Source organism: Mustelus asterias, chromosome 2, assembly GCF_964213995.1.
Source record: "Mustelus asterias chromosome 2, sMusAst1.hap1.1, whole genome shotgun sequence".
Classification (NCBI taxonomy): domain Eukaryota; kingdom Metazoa; phylum Chordata; class Chondrichthyes; order Carcharhiniformes; family Triakidae; genus Mustelus; species Mustelus asterias.
The window spans coordinates 80,912,349-80,933,568 of NC_135802.1; the positions used below are offsets into that span (position 1 = coordinate 80,912,349).

At 41.4% G+C, this 21,220-nt stretch overlaps 1 protein-coding gene across 2 annotated transcripts in view; it reads right to left on the bottom strand.

Moving 5' to 3' along the window:
- The window catches only part of dync1i1a (dynein cytoplasmic 1 intermediate chain 1a), a 229,551-nt gene that overhangs the window by 59,181 nt on the left and 149,150 nt on the right, over nucleotides 1-21,220 (bottom strand). For both annotated transcript variants that reach the window (XM_078227973.1, XM_078227966.1), the window contains 2 exons: nucleotides 15,038-15,184; nucleotides 13,139-13,252 (listed from right to left, as the gene is read on the bottom strand). In XM_078227973.1, coding sequence (XP_078084099.1) covers nucleotides 13,139-13,252; nucleotides 15,038-15,184 — 261 coding nt within the window. The remainder of the gene's footprint in view (nucleotides 1-13,138; nucleotides 13,253-15,037; nucleotides 15,185-21,220) is intronic.

Consider the following 21,220-nt stretch of genomic DNA (forward strand, 5'->3'; position numbering starts at 1 on the left):
TAATCATGTGTAAAACTTCACAGGAAGTGTTGGGAACCTACCTGAAGGTGCGGATGACCCAGAATATAAGATGCCCCTATTTTTCGATGCCAAAATGGATGTTTAAGCCTACAACTTGGCATTTTATGCTGTGCATAAATTGATCCCCATTTTTGGAAGATTTTTCCAAGCTTCAAAGGTCAATTTATATGTTATGATCTAAAGTATGTAGCCATAGAGCATATTGCATTGCCCTCGGACATCCCCGCAAGTGCACTTCCCATTGGAGTAATCAAGGACACGAACCATAGTTGATTTTGCCTCTCTAATGCAAGGGTTCTCGGGGCAACTGAATGGCACTGTATGATGCCCCAGAACAGAGCAACTAATTTACCAGAGATTGGGGACGGAACTCGTGTCTAATGACTTACCAACCACTCGCTAGACTGACAGAACCACAATATCTTAACTAAGTAAAAATTGTACAACTCCATATTTTGTAATGCATCCCAAACCGGGGTGGGGGGGAATAAAAAGAGTAAAATCGTCAGCTTCCTAGAATATTCTTTAAAGTACATTTTATGCTTAATCCAAATTTAAAATGTTATATTCCAAATTCTGCACTTAAATAGTAAATTACAGGACAGGAAAGGATTTTAATACTGTGTACAATGTTACACTAGCTTAAAAGAGTAGCCAATCTAATTAATACTTGAATTTAAAAAAAAATATTTAAAAATGACATTTTTGTTAAATATAATGTTGCTCATGTAAAAAGAAAAATGTATTCTACCAACAAGGTTCATCAGGATGTCATCTCCTGCACTGGTGCCAAGTTGGGAATTATGTTTGTTAGTTTCTATATCTTTCTATCTATTACCTGGAGATCTTTTCTGCAAGTATTGCTGTTAATTTAGTTATTAGTGTTCTTTCTGGCATACCCCAATACATTATTTTGCCAAATATTTACCATACATCTAAATGCTGGAGAAAACCTGCATAAATTGTACTGTCTACGACATTCTCCAAAGTTAATATTAATCATGACCTTTCCTATCATTGTTACAAGACTTATTGGGCTTGTCCAGTTGTCTTGCAAAGCTGAGAGACCATTTAATAGGTAGACTTTTAATACTGTATTTGATACCATGATGTGTCTGTAGCAATGATGTGATTGGAATACAGATTGGCCCAAAAGTTTCTGAAACCTGTCAATAAACAGCATCTACTATTAGTTAAACTTATGCATGCCTGTTTAGTCTCCATATACATGGCAAATTGCTGGATGTGTGAACTGGAAACTGCAAAATGTTCTATGTGGCATCTGGGATCTGATTGAACTGGGCAAGCAAATCTACATCACCTTAATCAACCAGGTTGAAGGATTGTGAAATGAACCATGCAAGAAAATGGAAGTCAGAATGGATGAATTCAATGTCAAACTAGGCACAGAAAGGAGGGATGGGTAATTGGATTAAGCAAGGGAAAGGACAAGGAGAAGATAAACTCTCTTTTAAAATCTCCAATACAATTAGAACCTGATGGAATCAACCTCAGTAGCTAACAATTATGGTGTTAAAGGCAGTTTAGACTTGAAATGACTTGACCTAGCTTTTCATGACAAACTGCTTCCTATCTATGTTGCGAGTACAGAACTTCACTCCGCTCAATGCATTTGAATGAGAAACCAGGCAGCAAGATGTCATATTCGAGAAGCTATCAGTGAAGTGACGCCTCTCTGACAGAAACTTCTCCATTTCTATATCCAATAATGTTTCTGGCCTCAAAGTTGCTGTGGCAGTTTTTGGCCAATATGTTCAACAAATCACTTACAAGGTAAATGAAAGAGTCATAGAACAATCCTTTCATGGAACACTGGAAAATAATTGAACATAATTTACATTTTGCACAAAAGTACAAAAAAGCAGCATATGACTCAAGTTGAATGTACATTATGTTTCTTCAAAAGGAACTCTTCAAAATGCAGCTAATGAAAATACAACAAAACTTACTCCAACTTATAAATCAAAGAAAGGGTTTAATAAAGAAACATCATTACTCCAAATTTGGGACTTCACCCTAGGCCACTCCAAGCTCCCCACAATTCTACATAGTTCCTTATCTATAGTGAATCAGCTAGTCAGCTGACTATTACGTCACTCTGCAATTGGTTCCATGTTTTACTGGGTCAGCTGACCCTTGCATCTTGTTCCCATCCAATATAAAATTGTCACCGATTACATTCTAACGCATTATCCAAGCACAACAGAAAAACTAAGATCAAGATATAGCAATGAGAGCATTTGAAAGAAAATTTCATCCCCCTTTTTACAAACTAACATGAGTTAGGAACAGGATTAGGGCATTTGCCTCTGAGCCTGCCCTGATATTCCACATGATCATGGTTGATCAGACTGTAACCGCCAACCCATGCCCAATAACCTTTCACTCCCTTGCTCATCAAGAATCTATCAACTCTGCCTTGGAAAGATTCAAATACTCTGTAACCACTGCCTTTTGAGGCAGGGAGTTCCAAAGACTAGCTCAAAAATTTCCTCTCATCTCGGTCTTAAATGAGTGACCCCTTATTTTTAAACAGTGACTTCTTGTTCTAGATTCTCCCACAACAGGAAACATCCTCTTCATATCCATCCTGTCAAGACCCCTCAGAATTATATATGTTTCAATTAAGTCGTCTCTTCCTCTTCTAAACTGAAGTAGATTCAAACTTGATTGTCCAATCTTTCCTCTAAAACAACCCACCAATTCCTGGCATCAGTCTGGTAATTTTTTTCTGAACTATTAACGCATTTATATCTTCTCTTAAGTTAAGAGACCAATACTGTACATAGCACTTCATATGTGGTCTCACCAGTGTCCTGTGCAACTGAAGCTTAACCTCCCTATTATATTCAACTCCCTTCACAATAAATGATAACATTTTATTAGCTTTCCTAACTACTTGCCGTACCTGCATACTAGCCGTTTGTGATTCATGCACAAGGACCCCCAGATACCCATGAATCTCAGGGCTCTGCAATCTCTCACCATCTGGGTACTATGCTCCTTTTTTATTCTTTCTACCAAAATGGGCATTATACTCCATTTACCAGACCTTTGCCCCACTCACTTAACCTATGCCCCCTTGTAGCCTCCTTATGTCATCTTCACAACTTGCTTTCCTATCTATCTTTATATCATCAGTCCAAAGTCATCAGTTTCAAAGTCCAAAGATGTGCGGGTTAGGTGGATTGGCTATGCTAAATTACCCCTTAGTGTCAGGGGGACTAGCTGGGGAAAATGCATGGGGTTATGAGGATTGGGCCTGGGTGGGATTGTGGTCGGCGCAGACTCGATGGGCTGAATGGCCTCCTTCTGAACTGTAGGATTCTATGATCAGCGAATTTAGCAACCATACCTTCTGTCCCTTTATTCAAGTCATTTATATAAATTGTAAAATGTTGAGGCCCCAACACTGCTACCTGTGGCACACCATTCATTACATCCCGCCAACCAGACAAAGACTCATTCATGGCTACCCTCTGTTCCCTGTGAACTAGACAATCTTCAGTCCATGTCAATATGTTACCCCCTACCCCATGAGCTTTTACTTTCCGCAATAACTTTTAATGTGGCACCTCATCAAATGCCTTCTGGCAATTCAAGTATAGTACATCCATCAGTTGGCTCCCCTTTATCCAAAGTGACTCCTTCAATAAACTCTAATTAATTGGTTAAACACGATTTTCCTTTCACAAACCATGTTAACTCTGCCTGATTGCCTTGAATTTGTTTTTAAGTGTCCTGCCATAACATCATTAATAATACCTTCTAACATTTTCCCTATGACAGGTGCTAAGCTAACCGACTTATAGTTTCTTGCTAACCGTCTCCTTTCCTTTATGAATAAAGGAGCTACATTCACTCATTCCAATCCAATGGCACCTTCCTTGAATCCAGGAAATCTTGGAAAATTAAAACCAATGCATCAACTATCTCGCTAGCCTCTTTTTTTAAGATCCTATCCAGACCAGGGGATTTATCAACCCACAGCTCAAACAATTTGCTAAGTGCCACTTCCCTGGTGATTCAGCAATTTTACTGAATTTCTCCCTTCCAATTCCTGATTTACAGCTACTTCTGGGCTGTTACTTGTATTCTCTATAGTGAAGACCAATGCAAAACACCTGTTCAATTCATCTGCCATTTCTTTATTTTCCATTATTAATTCCCTAGATTCGCTTTCTATAGGACCAATGCTCACTTTGCTAACTCTCACTTATCTATAGAAACTATTATCCTTCCTTATATTTCAAGCTATCTTTCTCTCTCACTCTAATTTTCCCCTCATTAATTTGTTATTCTTTGCTGTTCTTTATATTCTGTCCAATTGTTACCCAATTATTATAGAAATGATAGCATTAGATTCAATACACATTTAATATACAATTGGCATTTAACTAAGTTATGGACCAATGGAACATGTCTTAGTAGCATTCGGAAGATTGAAATGCTGCTTAAGGACCAACTTTAAGAAACAGATCATTAAAACAAAATAGAGGGCTTCCTTGAACATGCATCATGAACATTCACTACAGGCACACCATTGCGAATAATCCAGTGACAAAATCATATTTATATCATCAGAAATCTACTCTTAAATTAGAAGAAAAAGGTGCAATAGTTGGCAATGTTCAGGTTTTACTTAACAAGTTAACCTCCTCATGAAAAAAACTGATTATGTTGGAGATGGGGAGGAAAGACATGATGATTAAAAAAGCCATTTTCATTACTTTAAATTCACACACAAATCATATGTTTCAACATAAATTTACTTCTTTTTGTTGGGTGTTGTTTACAAATGAGATTTGAATAATTTTTCAAACAATATCCTTTTTTAGTTTCAACATATAAAAGGACACCATATAGAGAAAGTTCTGAAATATGGAAATCTAATCTTGCCTTTGTAAGCATTTGAATTGAAAATATTTCTTATAAAAGCTTCCCATCTGTTGTGCACATTTTATCATCCTTTCATCTGCCAGTACATATGCATTATGTATTATACAACCTCACAGCACACATTGGTTGACTTATTTGTAAGGGATTATTAGTTGATCTCCTACATATTTACACAAAGTCTGATGGTGGGGATGCTGGTTGAGGTGGGGAAGGGTGTGCCTGATCAGGAGCAACAGCAGGCAGGCTCAGCCGATTCGAAGCATCCGAATCTCATTTGCACACTGCCTGAGCATAATACCCTAGCCCTGAACTTGCACCTTTCTCTAGTCTTTAGTCTCCCCAGATGCATTCTTTTAGATCATTCCATTATTCTACTCACTCACACCAACTCCCCTTGTGGTCCTCATGCTAGCTGTGTTTGAAAATAGCTCGCTTTCCTCTCGGACTGTCCTGCTCCCATTCAAAACATCTGAAAAATAGTATCTTGACTCCACTGTCCTTCACCAATACTGACTCCTCTCGAAACTCCATTTCCTCGAACATTCATGCCCCAAATCTGTGCCCCCTTTCCTCCAACTCCATGTTTGAATCTCATCCTTGCACCAGTGCCGAAACAGATTAATCAAGATCATAAATTACATCCTCAGGTGATTGTGAACTATTCCTCCTTATCTTACATAAATGATCTGTAGATTCTGACACCGTTGGCCACACTACCATCACCTTGTCCTCATTGTCCAGCTAAGTGGAATAGCCATCACCTTGTTCCATTCTTACCAATCTAGTCAGAGCCAGAGAATCTCCTACAATGGCATTCTTTCCTGCCCCATGTCATTACCTTTGGGCCTATCCTTGACGTTCTCCAATTTCTCATTTATATTCTGTCCCTTTGCAACATTACCTGAAAACATGTGGGTTCAGATATTCCGCAAATCAGCAATCATTGCCGGATTTTTTTCTGTTCGAACATTCCCATGCTTGAACACTTTTCCGCATTTCTTGTTAGGTTTTACAAGTCCAACTCCTCTGGAAGTCCTGAATGCAGTGTCCATCAGAGAACTGCATCATAGAACCATAGCCCACAGGAAGACAACTCATCCCTTTTTAATGGCACTAGCTGCCATATGATAAGTTTCAAGGTCCAGTGTGAATGTTCGTGTGTGTATGAACGGCTAAATGGATAGGTGGGTGTTGTGTAACGTGGATGAAGTGGCACATGGGTCAGGAGGGGTAGTCATGTTGGGAGCTAGTCTGGCGGTGGGGCTATTCAGGTCTGATCAGGGGGTGTAGTCAGGTGGGCAGTGTAAGCGACTGGGGATGGGGGGGGGGGGGGGGGGGGAGGGAGGAAGGGGGAGGGGTCAGTTCTGTAGTTACCCGGAGTCTAACATTTTCTGGTTAACTATTCATGCATGGCCCACAGAACTGTCCAAAGTCGTTGACTCTAGCTCTGAGATGAAGACATTCACAGAGGTTCCTGGGAAACATCCCGGGCAATTCACACAGAGGTCATCATATCAGGATTTCTGTGCGGTGTCAATATACATCTTTGGTTATACAATCCGGAGACTAGAAGATCTGGACCAAGATGTCAGGTCCCACCTATAACTGACATCCAACTTAATCTTACTACCACTGCTCTCAACTCCTCCATTTCCTCTGCGGTCAGAGTGCTCATCTCACATCCAAGCCTGAATGAGCTGAAATATCCTCCAACTGGACACCAGGAAGACCAAGCCTTGGTTTTTCACTCCCACTGTGAACTCCCTAGCCACATTACCCTCCCTGGCCACCTCATAGACGGAACCAGCAGAAAAATGCACGATTTTTTTCAGGAAAATTGGGACGCGGAAAATTAATGCATAATGAACTCTAAATTCTAACTGTAACATTTGCTTGTTTAAGCTCTTGTAACTTTGTAAATACAACATGTGTAGCTGTGAAGTGTGACAAAAGGGGGGAGGGGTGCGGGGAGGGTGTGCGGGCAGAAGAGACCTGGGAATGTGATGAATCCCTGGTTTGAAAGCTGCTGTCTGCACTGAGTGTGTTTTAATGCCCATTTCTCAGAAAGTCCTTAACGGAAACAGAAAATGTTCGCAGATTTCAGGGAGGTGATTGTGAATTGAAATTTCTAGCTGAGATGTCAGACCAATGATAGATCTGGATGTGGCTTAGACTATTAGGAAACTGAAGCTGATTGGGAAATAAATCAAACACCATAGTGTGGTGAAGCTGAGAGTGTAAGATAGCTAAGGTAGAAAGACTGATGGAGAAAGAACCAAAAATTGGATTGACAGAGTCTACGTGTTCTAATATTTTAGTTGTCTTAAAGTTCTCCTGGCAAGCATCGAGACTACCATAATTATTTCCATCCTGTTATAAAATTTGTAAGTGATCGGCAGAGCCGATAGGCAGAGCCTACAACAGTGTTTCCATGTGCTTCCCTGGTTTATCCATTCTCTGGTAAACTTCATACACCATGCACAATATGCTTAGCTATTGCTCCAACATTCCTTGCGGCTCAAGTTGTGCACAGTTGTCGTTGGTGGTCCCTTGAAATTGAGGATGACGTCCGTCAGGCTTGGTGAATTTTGATGACTGAGGAACCCAACTCTGGATGCATAAGTTCTTCCCAGTGGGGCATGTTGCACAGGGGAATGGAATTTGCAGCCCTGGGTTGGCTTCCCTCTCCTTCTTCTGCTGCCTCTGTTCTGTCTCACTAAGTCACTGTTGAGATGTTGAGATTCTTGAGTGTTGTTGGACTGCACTCATCCTAGCAAATGAAAATATTCCATCACACTTTTTACTTCATCTTGTAGATAGTGGATAGGTTTTGGGAGTCAAGAGATGAGTCACTTGCCGCAAACTATGCAGCCTTTCATCTTCTGTTCTGTCACAGCATTAGCGTAGCTGGTAGTGATGCCCAGAATGTTGATGGTGGGGGTTTGACTGGCAAAGGCAGCTGGTTAAATTATTTTGTTTGAGATGGTCATGTAGTTGCATACATTGGACTGCATTTGACAAATATCAGTTCTCAAAGTCTACTACATTCTTTGATTTGATTTATTAGTCACGTGTATTAACATGCAGTGAAAAGTATTGTTTCTTGCGCGCTATACAGACAAACCATACCGTTCATAGAGAAGGAAACGAAAGAGTGCAGAATGTAGTGTTACAGTCATAGCTAGGGTGTAGAGAAAGATCAACTTAATGCAAGGTAAGTCCATTCAAAAGTCTGACAGCAGCAGGAAAGAAGCTGTTCTTGAGTCGGTTGGTACGTGACTTCAGACTTTTGTATCTTTTTCCCGACAGAAGAAGGTGGAAGAGAGAATGTCTGGGGTGCGTGGGGTCCTTAATTATGCTGGCTGCTTTGCTGAGGCAGTGGGAAGTGTAGACAGAGTCAATGGATGGAGGCTGGTTTGCGTGATGGAATGGGCTACATTCACAACCTTTCGTAGTTCCTTGTGGTCTTGGGCAGAGCAGGAGCCATACCAAACTGTGATACAACCAGAAAGAATGCTTCCTATGGTGCATCTGTAAAAGTTGGTGAATGTCGTAGCTGACATGCCAAATTTCCTTCGTCTTCTGAGAAAGTAGAGGCGTTGTTGGGCTTTCTTAACTATAGTGTCGGCACAGGGGGACCAGGACAGATTGTTGGTGATCTGGACTCCTAAAAACATGAAGCTCTCGACCCTTTCTACTTCGTCCCCATTGATGTAGACAAGGGCATGTTCTCCTCTACACTTCCTGAAGTCGGTGACAATCTCCTTTGTATTTTTTGACATTGAGGGAGAGATTATTGTTGCTGCACCAGTTCACCAGATTCTCTCTCTCATTCCTGTACTCTGTCTCGTCATTGTTTGAGATCCGACCCACTACGGTGGTGTCGTTAGCAAACTTGAAAACCGAATTGGAGGGGAATTTGGCCACACAGTCATAGGTGTATAAGGAGTATAGTAGGGGGCTGAGAACACAGCCTTGTGTGGCACCAGTGTTGAGGATGATCATGGAGGTGTTGTTGTTGCCTATCCTTACTGATTGTGGTCTGTGAGTTAGGAAGTTCAGGATCCAGTCGCAAAGGGAGGTGCCGAGGCCCAGACCACGGAATTTGGAGATGAGTTTCGTGGGAATAATGGTGTTGAAGGCTGAGCTGTAGTCAATAAATAGGAGTCTGACATAAGTGTCCTTGTTATCTAGGCGTTCCAGGGTTGAGTGCAGGGCCAGGGAGATGGTATCTGCTGTGGACCTGTTGCGGCGGTAGGCAAACTGTAGTGGATCCAGGCAATCTGGGAGGCTGGAATTGATTCGTGCCATGACTAACCTTTCGAAGCACTTCATAATGATGGATGTCAGAGCCACCGGCCGATAGTCATTAAGGCACGCTGCTTGGTTTTTCTTAGGTACCGGGATGATGGTCGTCTTCTTGAAGCAGATAGGGACCTCAGATTGTTGTAAAGAAAGGTTGAAGATGTCTGTGAATACCTCCACCAGCTGATCCGCGCAGGATCAGAGTGCACGTTCGGGTACCCCATCCGGGCCAGTTGCTTTCCGTGGGTTGACCTTCAAGAGAGTTGCTCTGACATCTGCAATGGTGACCCCAGATACAGGTTCATCCAGGACTTCCAGGGTGGAGGGCATGCTCTCGCTGACCTCTTGCTCAAAACAGGCGTAGAATGCATTGAGCTCATCAGGGAGGGGTCCGTTGGAGCTGGTGATTTTACATGCCTTCATCTTGTAGCCTGTTATGTCTGGCAGACCTTGCCATAGTCGGCAGATGTTGGTGTGGCTAGCCTGGGAATCTAGCTTGGTCCGGTATTGTCTTTTGACATCTTTGAAGGATCTCCTTAGATCGTATCTGGCTTTCTTGTATCAGTCAGTGTCGCCTGACTTGAACGCCTCAGACCTGGACTTCAGCAAGCAGTGGATATCCCTGTTCATCCATGGCTTCCGGTTGGGGAACACACGGATTTCCAAAGTCTTTGCTATAGGATACACACTCCTTACTTTGATAGCAGTAGTTTGCTTATCCCATTCAACTCATGCTAGACAGAATTATTTATGTGAAAAAGAAGATAGGGCATATCATTAACTAAATATTGTCAATTTGAGAAATATCTACTTAGTCCTATTCTGCATTTTATCTTTTAGCCACTGCTCTCCCCATGCCACCACTTTGGATCAAAGACTTCACCTTTTGTAAATCTCTTATATGTACTTTATCAAACTGTTTGTGAAAAGTTAAAATATACACATACATTGAATTCCCTTAATCTATATTCTTAGTGCCTTTCTTCATGGATAACTTAACACTAAAATCCATTTAAATCATTCCTCGTTGGGAGCTGAAACTGTCATCATGACTGGGGAAAGCTTCTTCCCCAGAGGGAATGTGGAAGAAGTGGGGGTTGAAGGAGGATGGGACTGGTGTGGGATACAATGAAGTGATCAGAATCTGTCTTGCCTGCAATTGAGACAATGGGAATACATAGGCCAGATGACATGACAAGATCAAGAGACTAGCGTGGATGTAGGTGGGAGATGAGGGGTTGCTCAGTGCAAGGGTATGGGAACAAAAATATTAGAATTATGTAACAAATAAATAGGGGTGGGGCTTTAGTCATTGATAAAGTTGAAGATTTAAGAGGAGGAGCAAGAAGGTTTAAACAAAGTGAAGGGTCACAGGGGGAGAAGGTGTTTCCTCTAAACAATGAGGGTACATGGCAATCAGGAACATGCTTCACAGGGAACAAATTAACCATGCACGTACACAGCTGTGTGTCAATATCAAAGGATCCATACAATGCAACAAACTGGCTGCATACAGCAAACTGGAGTTGGGAGGAATATTGGTAAGAAGTCTAACAATACCAGGTTAAAGTCCAACAGGTTTATTTGGTAGCAAAAGCCACGAGCTTTCGGAACAGGCTGTCCCTTCGTCAGGTGGGTGGGAGTTCTGTAATCAGATCTCTCACCCACCTGACAAAGGGACAGCCTGTTCCGAAAGCTCGTGGCTTTTGCTACCAAATAAACCTGTTGGACTTTGACCTGGTATTGTTAGACTTCTTACTGTGTTTACCCCAGTCCAACTCCGGCATCTCCACATCAGGAATATTGGTGCCAGATGAGTAGAGGGAGACACAAGGTGAGTTTTCATAAGAGTCAAATTACCATCAGCTGATAGAAGGTATAATTATCTCTCTACCATTCTTTACTATAAAACACCTTCTTCCTTTGACTGCATATAATTATACTATTTGTTAAAGTGAGAGGTTTCTTTGGGGATAACATAACAGTATTTTATTTAATAGGCTGCCTTGGAAACAAAGCCTAGCATCAAGCTATCCAATGTAATGGCAACATTACTTTAAACACAAGGTCAGGATGTTATCATTATTAGAATCTGTTAAAAGGAAAACACATTTATAGAGCCTAAAAAGTCCTCAGGCACTTCACAAGAGCGTTAGGAGACAACATTTCATGTCAAACCACAAAGATATTTTAGGACAGGTGACCCAAATCTTGGTCAAAGGAGTAGGTTTAAAGGAGACACTTAAGAGGAGAGATATATTCAGAGGTTTAGGTAGAGAATTCCAGAACCTAAGGCTTTAGCAGCTGAAAGCATGGGTGTATAATAAACATGGAGATACTTGAGAAGAGTGCAGAGATTTTGGAATGTAATAGGGCTGGAGGAGGTTACAGAGATTAGTGTTGTACATCAGATTATTTAAAGAGATAGAATAGTTTAACTTAAGTACTTCACTTATACTGTCAGCATAAACATTCAGTGCGTGCTGACTAAATATGTATTTATCATGAATATGAAACAGATGCGCTGCGAACAAAAATCAAACAATTGTACCCTCTGCTATGGCAATCCCCTGTACAACATAAGTGAACATTTCAGTGACTCACTAATCAATTAATACATTCTGAACAACACAGTTTTTAAAATGACAGATCTATTTAGGTAAGGAGGTCTTTTTAAGCAATTGCTGTAAAGTGCAATTTTCTTTAATATAAAATTATATAGTCTTGTGGTTTTGATGTACACTTGAAACAGAGTATTTATCATAAACACATTTACACACTGATGACATTCATTTGACTTTCACTTGTTCATCCTTGACTGATACATATTTGGACATTTTAGATTACAACTCACGTCTGTCAAAAGGCAAAATACTATACATTAAACTGGACAGCACAGCAAACACTGATTTGCTGAACAGCAGGTTTTATTATGCACTATGCGCTGAAATTACATTATTTTAGACAAAGACAAGCGCACAAAAATGAAAGATAGGGAGAGGGGGAAGAAATATACTTTTGTCAGAAAGCATTGCCATTTCCATAATATTAGTCCTACAATAGCATTTCTGTTGCATGTATTTGTAATTCAATTCTTCTAATGACATGATGGGTGAATGCTTTGAATTAAATTAAATACAGAATTTAAAGATCAGTTACATCATAAAAGAAGCCCAGTATACTAGTGAGATACTGGAGCTCCACATTTCTGAAGAACTTGGGGTCAATACTTCCAGCCAGACATATGGAGCTTACCAGAATTGGAACTGTTACTTCCCCTATGGGGGAATTGTCAGGGGAAGACAAATTAAACTCCCTTTTTAGTGGCATTAGCTGCCGCAGTCTGTTAAGTAAAGAGTTCAAATGTCCCAAAGCTACTTTGAAAAGCTAGGGAGAGAAGGTTGTAGAGCGGAAGAGATAAGTGGGTAAGAGGTCACGGTGGCAGGTGGGTCGGGGAAGTACTCAGATCGGGTCTGGAAGGGTTGTCAGATATGGAGATAATCAGGTTGGGGTTGGTGTCGGGGACCAGGTTGGGTAAGGGAGATGGTTAGGTTAGCTTGCGATGGATGTAGGAGTCATGCGGAGGAGTCGGATGGTGGGGGCCAGTCAGGTTGGTCAGTGGGGTTGTGTCAGAGCGGGGCATGTGAGTGAAGTCGAACTCTCATTATAGCAAAAGCTTTACAATGAATCTTGCCATTCCATATTTCATCCTATCACTCACCGTCAAATAACATTTCTTTCCCTGTAATGACTTTATAAATTCACTAAAATACACATGTTGATAAGAAAAAATATTCATGGCAATAATCTACTTGTTAGTAACAATTTTTGTTTTTTTTAAAAAAATGAGCAGTTTAATCGGAACCAGCAAACAGTTCAAGAATTAACTTACTTGTGGTTGAGTCAGCATATCTAGGCTCCAGGAACACATTTTTCCATCTGTGGAAACTGTGATTAGATTGTGAGCATTTTGTGTTCCAACAACATTCACACAGTACACAGGATGCTGAAACAAAGCAAGTACAATGGTGAAAAGCCATTGAAAAGTGAAGTTATACATTTTGATCTAAAAAATAAACGCCATGATTTTTATCCTTTAGTGCTACTTCAGATTTGAATCTTATGTTAAACCAGTCTTTATGCTAAGCATATTACCTTGAGTAAGTTAAAACCTAAAATGCAAGCAATGTTAGGAAGATTGAAATTTCATATTAAAGCTTCAAGTTACATTTTCTTGAATAAAATTCACATGGCATCCTCATTTTTGAGCAAAGTTATCCACCAGATGTCATTTGTGTGTATATTGCATAACTTTCCCTCTTGTTCTATACAGTCCTATACTTCAGATTTCCCCTTGGGGTATTGGGTTTCAGAATCTTGGCTTTTTTAAAATTCACATGTAATTTTGATAATAATGTTGTAATCAATCATGATATTTGAAATGATCATGGCAAGAACTCTGTGATGTCATTTCTTGTATTTTATAAATGAACATAATTCATGCAGTCACATTATGTTCTGTACTATTAGTTACGGTTGCACAGAATTTTCATATATTTATGCCAACTACTTGATTGTCCATGGTGTAGTACACAGGAGTCATGATAAAGGATAGTCTTCAAGTGAAATGAGATTCAAAGGTGGACCAAAATTGGACCAGAATGCAGAATCATAATTCAGTCCTTATTTTAAAGCAATGGGTGCTGTAATTATTTTTACATAATACTTTAATTTTTTATTTAGAGTTGATCGTCTATGGGATGATGCATTCAGGAAATCAAGACTAAGGCCAAGGTCTTTCAATCTCGTACTGTCCGACTTTCGGCAAAGCGAGGTGATAAGATCAGACGGGAGGCGAAAAATCAGGTTCGCGTTTGCTTTTTCCGCCTCCGTCGATCTTACTGTTTTGGGCATGAAGCTAATTTAAATATTAATGACATGCTTTGCATTTGCCTGACGTTATCGTCCAGGCTCACTTACCTGTACTACCTCACCGGCAGAGATCCTCCCCAAAGAGAATCACGTATGGTCCCCACCAGACCCGATTACCTTGCCCGGGGATTGGAGGCCATTGAAGCCCCCAAGGTGGTTGAGTGCAGGTCCTGGCAGTGCCCACCAAGATGTGGAGATGCCGGCGTTGGACTGGGGTGAACACAGTAAGATGTCTCACAACACCAGGTTAAAGTCCAACAGGTTTATTTGGTAGCAAATACCATAAGCTTTCGGAGCACTGCTCCTTCGTCAGATGGAGCCCACCAAGCCAGAGCAGGACCTGGCAGGACAGGGGGGCGAGGGGGGAGAGAAGAGCAGGTAAGGGGACAGGTGGGGAGCTCTCCGCAGGGGTGAAAGGGAGGGAACTTTGCTGGAGTGGGGGGGATGGATGATCGGGAGGGAGGGAGGGAACACTGCAGGGAGGGGCCATGTCCTTGGGAGGGAGGGTCCCAATGTCTGTGTGGGATTTCTGAGGGGCTTGCAAACTGGGCAGAGTAGAGCAAATATTTGAGATTAGACCTACTGCTCATGTAGATGATGTGTACTGACAGGGACTAGTTGGATCAGATGTGGTGAAATTTCTGTTATTTTAAAAAATACATGCATAATTATTTGCTGAATGAAATGCAATTGGGAAAGTTAAAAAATGTTCATTAATAATTCTGACAAAGTCAAAAAGACTCAAAACGTTAACTCTGCTTTCTCTCCTTACAGATGCTGCCAGACCTGCTGAGCTTTTTCCAAGTATCCTCTGTTCTTAGTTCAATAATACATTCAAGTGTAAGAATATTTTACTCACAGTGTGAGCAGCAGCAGAAAGAGGTGTTCGTTGAACTGGAGTTCGTCGGTGACTGCGGTTATCCCAAAGAACTATTTGTCCGGAGTATGTCCCACCGACTACTAAGTTTGGGTGGAATCGGGCAAAGCAGACTGACATTACAGGAGACTGCAACAAATAATCAATATATTGAAAAACAATTAGTTAGAATGTAGTTATCCTAATTGAACTATAATTACTCAGCATAAAAACTCAAAATTAACAGTCCTAGCAGGATCATTGAGCATAAACTACAGAGAAGTGATATTACTGTACAAAAATGAACTCTTTCACCTTCAGGATGTCTTCTGGCCTCAGGAGTTATTTACTTCATCCTCTCTAATTATCTGTCCAACTGCATTTTCAAAAAAAGACACTGGATTTTTAAAAAAAACATCTGAGAAAGCAATTATTCTACCTACCAAAACCAAGATGGTTTAAATACAAACTTGACAGCCAACCAAATTTTCCTCTATTAACTTACTAACTATCCAAGTTAAGACTCAATAGAACTGTAATTCATGTTAAATTTGGATGGACAATTTTTCCATGTCCATTAAAACTTCAAGCACTAAAACCCTTTCTAACCTTAAAGAAAAGTTGGTAAAACAAAAACATTTTCATGCATGGAGTTTAAGCCAAATTATCTTAGAAGTTACAATGGACAGGATTTTCCTGCTCTGCTTGCTGCCTGGATCGTCTGGTCCCACTCAAAGTCAATGGACTTTGAGCTGGCCTGCTGCATACCCTGTGGTGATGCCCGCCATGGTGGGGCTGGAAAATCCCAGCTAGCAATGTTAGCTGGCTTCGTATTTGTCTCCCTCAGTATTACATTCTCTATTTTGGTTTAGCTATGCTGGCACATTATTGGTTGAATTACATGAGAATGTACAACAGAGAAGCTAACGGTCTATGCCGTGGCCAATGATCAACACAAACCAACTCCCTCCTCTCTTTACCCTGCAATTCCATTGCCTTAACCTTTTATTCCTTTCTCCTCCATATATTTATATAGTTTCCTCTTAAGGCATTTATGCTATTTGCTTCATGTGAGTAGCAAGTTCCATATTCTAACCACTCTCTGGGTAAATAAATTCTTCCTGAATTCCTTATTGGATTGGTTTGTGACTATCTTTACTTACGGCCCTTAGTTCTAGTCTTTACCGCAAGTAGAAACATCTTACCTTTGTCTAACCTAAAAAACACTTTCTTATTCTTAAAGACTTTTATTAGATCATCCCTCAACCCTTCCTTTTCTAAAAAAAAAAGAGGAGCCTTAGCACGTTCTGTTTAGGTATTACTTCTCAGTTCTGTCATCCTTTTTGCATCTCATCGGTTGTTTTTGTATCCTTTTAAGAACATTTATACCGAACTGGTCACAGCACTCCTCATGTGGTCTCAGTAAGGCTCGATACAAGTTTACCATGCCTTTTAATTCTTTTCTCTAGAAATGAACTTCAGTCCTTCGTTTACTTTTTTATTAATCTGCATTGGCAATTTTAGTGATTTGTTTATGTGTACCTCACTTAATCCCTTATAATCCAAGCTGTTTGTGCCTCATCATTCTTCCTATTAAAATGCATCACCTCAACTATCTATGTTAAATTTGTCAATTGCATGCCCATTTGGAACATTTAATAATGTCTTGCATTTTGTCACAAATTTCTTCATGCTTACTGTACCCCTCAATTTGGCATGATACAAAAAATTCTGAAACGGTATGCTGACTCTCAACCCAAAATAGTTCATATAAAAGAACAGCAGCAGTGGTCCAAGTACTGAGACTTATGGTACACCACCTCTCATTTTTGCCAGTCTGAGTAATTATCTTTAATCGTCTTATTTCTGCGCCCCCCCCCCTCCCCCCATCCACAAATCTATCACATTTTCCCAGTACTGCTGTCAAGAAATAACACCAGGTTAAAGTCCAACAGGTTTATTTGGTAGCCAAATACGCTACCAAATAGATTTGGTAGCCAAAAGGCTACCAAACAAACCTGTTGGACTTTAACCTGGTGTTGTTAGACTTCTTACTGTGTTTACCCCAGTCCAACGCCGGCATCTCCACGTCAAGAAATAAGACATAACATGTCAGATTTTTATGTTTATGCGTTGCAAGAAGTAACCAAACCTTAAGATATTGAACAATACACTCAGTTGTTTAAATTTTAACTTGACATCCCCCATATTGAATGTCACCCCAAATGGGATTCTCTGAAGTGATGTATTGTAAAGGCGCCTCTCTCCCAAAGTTGTCACCTTTCATTGCCATATAATATAACAAAATATTAATACAGGTAAAAAGAAGTTAAAGCAATAATGTCATGGAAACCTTACAGTGCAGAAGGAGCCATTCGGCTCATTGAGCCTGCACCGACGACAATCCTCCCAGGCCCTATCCCCGTAACCCCAAGGATTTACCCTGCTAATCTTCCTGACACTAAGGGCCCTATTTTACCATTGCGTCGCGCAGAAACGTGGTAAAGTCAGGTGTGAGGCCATTAACACAATCCGCGCCCGCGCAGATGGCCACTTTATCGAGACCCAGGAATGGCCGTGATCCGATTCGTACCCGAAACGGGCGCAACGTCGATTTCAATGCATTTGCATGCATTTAAATTGAATTAATGAACTGCCCGCCCAACTTTATCAACATTTCCCCCTTTACCACCGTGTTCGCCAATCCGGAACCGCACCGTAATGGACCTGCTGAATAAAAGTCTGAATCGGGTGCTCCAGCTGCTGAAGAGGCAAGTTCGGAGCTTCCAACAGCTCTCTGACTCAGATCGGTGGGGGGGCGGGGGGGAGAGGAGGCGGGTCATATCATTCTCTGGAGAGAGGGAGAAGGGAGGCCTGATCATTGTCCGGCTGCGGGGGTGGGGGCGGGGGCGGGGCGGTGCCAGGTCATTCTCTGGTGAGGGGGTGGGGAGGGAGGAGGAGGCGAGAGAGGAGGCGAGTTAGGTGTTCCTCTGGGGGAGTGGTAGTGGGGGGGGCGGGGGGAAATGAGGCCAGATCATTCTCTGGGCGGGGGGGGGGGGGGAGGGGGGGATGCCAGATCATTCTCTGGTGAGGGGGTGGGGAGGGAGGAGGAGGCGAGTCAGATGTTCCTCGGGGGGGGGGGGGGGGGGTGAGGCCCAATCGTTCACTGGTGTTGGGGGGTGGGGTGCTGCATATATCTCTGGTGGGGGGGCGGGGGTCCACTGCCACTCTGCGGGCGGGGGCAGAGGGTCACGATCGGTCTGAGTAGCGGGGGGGGAGGGGGGGGGAGGGGGAGGGGTGGATAAGTGGGACAGTGACGTCTGTGGGAACCATCACTCCCGCTTTTCGCTCCTGGGCCGCTTTCTGCGGCCCGGGAGCGATCTGACACGGGTGCCGTTTTCAAATTTTTTCTAACTGCGCATGCGCAGTTCAGAGCTCCGATCGTTCAGTGTGCGATAAGCCCCGCCCACAGTGCGAATGGGACTCGCGATTTTCTTTTCAGGCTGAGTGCGTATGGGGGCGCCTGAAAGCAGATTTCCAAGTTGGATCTGAATTGCGCCCAGATTCAGCACTTGGAATGAAAATGGTAAAATCAGGCCCTAAGGGTCAATTTAGCAGAGTTTTTTGGAGCACCTGGAGGAAACCAATGTAGACACAGGGAGAGTATGTAAACTTCACACAGAAAGTTGCTCGAGGCCAGAATTGAACCCAGGTCCCTGAAGCTGTGAGGGAGCAATGCTAACCACTGTGCCGCCCTCTATATTGTATCCTACTGTATCTTGACTTGTCGAAATTAAGAGAAAGCAAGCCAGGTACTTGATATATCTGACCTGAAACTTGTAAACATTTTCTGATCTGTACAGTTTCCTTATCAAACAACAAGTACATTGGGACCTCAGACATTGATTATCACGAATTTTACTCCACTTTAGCAGAATAGTACATTCTACTCTGTACTGCTGCCCTTATAAAATCTCAACTATAATGTATATTAGAATTCAGAGAGCAATAACTTTCAGACAATCTCCTAAGGTGAGGGCTTGCCACAACTGACAGTCCCTGAATATAAGTTTGCACTGACAGACTTCACAATCGCCTTCGAAAATGTCTACCTCACCATTGCAACAATTGCATTTTTGAGTATTGTATGTGCTCCCCTATAATACAACAGACAGAATATTGGGCACATGTGTAGCTTAAGTCATGAGATGTTCATGTTCTACTTCCACAGTTGTTATACTTGAAGTTGGTGCGTTTAGACATCACAGAAAAAAATAATTTGAATCTAAAACACTTTTTTCCAGAAATGTTATTGAAAAATAACTTATTTTCTTGTCTTGACGCAGTGGCCTGGATTACTGGACTTAATTCTGGGCATTTTCACCATTGCACCTAGTTTGGAGTTGCCAGCTTTTTCCTGGAAAAGCTGCCACACAGTATTCACACATTTTTGAGGTTGGCGTGTGTATTTACTATGCTTGTCACCTATATTTAAGAAGAGTCAAATCACTTATAGTATGCACCAAATTTGTTTTTAAGGTTACCTTAGAAAAAGCTGAATAAATTATTTCCCTGGTTGATGTTTTAAAACACATTCAAATGAGTTTAATATTCCAATCAAGACTTTTCCGTGATGGGAAAGATTAATCTTAAATAATTTTCTATTGATGGAACAAATTGAAGGAAAAGATGAACTTATAGCAGCGCATGCAACACAACATTTTTATAGAGATAGATCCTTCAAGGAACTTGGACCACACCAGGATAAAATACCAGGGGGTGGCAGATTAGACAGGATGCAGATGGTTTGTGGCTATTACTAGGTTTTTTAAAAAAAAATTGGAGACCTAACAAACCTCCCTGATGTGGTCTGAGCAGCTGCTCTGCGCACAGAATCCCACAGCATTCTGACAAAATAGTCTTTCTATTGCATCCAGTTAATAGACTGGGTCTCAGTTATTCCTTCAAAACATGGATAACTGTATTTCATATTTATCCAAAGTTGGTATTACCCACATATACTGACAAAAAAAAAGACCACCAACATGCTCTAACAAATGAGCTTTCATGGTAATTAAATTAAAGATTTTATAAAAGACCTGATACAGATAAGATACAAGGCCATATTACTGAAGTCATATACTTCTCATCATAGAATGTCATTCATCATTTTGATACAATACATCACCATCTTGAACAAAGATGGAGCCCAGCATACCTGAGCAAAAGGCAAGGCTGAAACATTTGTAAACATTTCAACCAGAATTGAGTGGAAGACCTACTTTGGTTTCATCTCAAAGTCCCCACCATTACAGATGCCAGACTTCAGCCAATACAATTTACTCCATGTGATAACAAGAAACAGTTGAGTGCACTAATTACAGAAAAGACGATGGACTCCAAAAACATCCTGGTGTTCCAGAACTGGCTGCAGTTCCAGATAAGATGTTCCAACAGTGTAAATCACTGGCACCTAGCTGATAATTGTGAAACATTGTCCAGGCTTGTCCTATCCACAAAAAGCAGGACAAATTCAATCTAACCAATTACCAGGCCATCATACTCAAAATAATCAGCAGTGATGGCAGGTGTCATTGTCAGTGCTATTAAGCAGCTCTTACTTATCAATGATCTGCCTGATATTCAGTTTGGTTTCCACCAGGACCCCTCAGTTTCAGACTCATTATACACTTGGTCCAAAATGGGCAAAGGAGCTAAGTTCTGTTGGTGAGGTGAAACTGACTGCCCTTCACATCAAGGTAGCAGTTGACCAACTCTGACATCAAGGGGCCCTTGTCAAACTGAAGTGAATGGAAAAGGATAAAAGGGAAGATGGCTATGCACGAGAAGCCAATCTTCTTATCCCCAGGACATCACTGTTGGAGTGCCTCAGATCAGTGTCCTAGATCAGAAATGGAATTGTTTGTTGCTGATTGCACAACGTTCATTTCTTTTGCAACTCGCCATTCAATGAATCTGTCACAGTTCGCATGCAGCCAGATCTGAACAGCATTCAGGTTTGGGCTGATAAGTGGCAAGTCACATTCATGTCACAGAAGTGCCAGGCAATCAGCACCTCCAGCAAGGAGCCTAACCTACTGACTTTGATTAGGTTGCAACAAATCAAAGAATGGTTATAGGAAAAGGTCATTTGGCCTGTTGAGTCTGTGCTGGTTCTCTGCAATT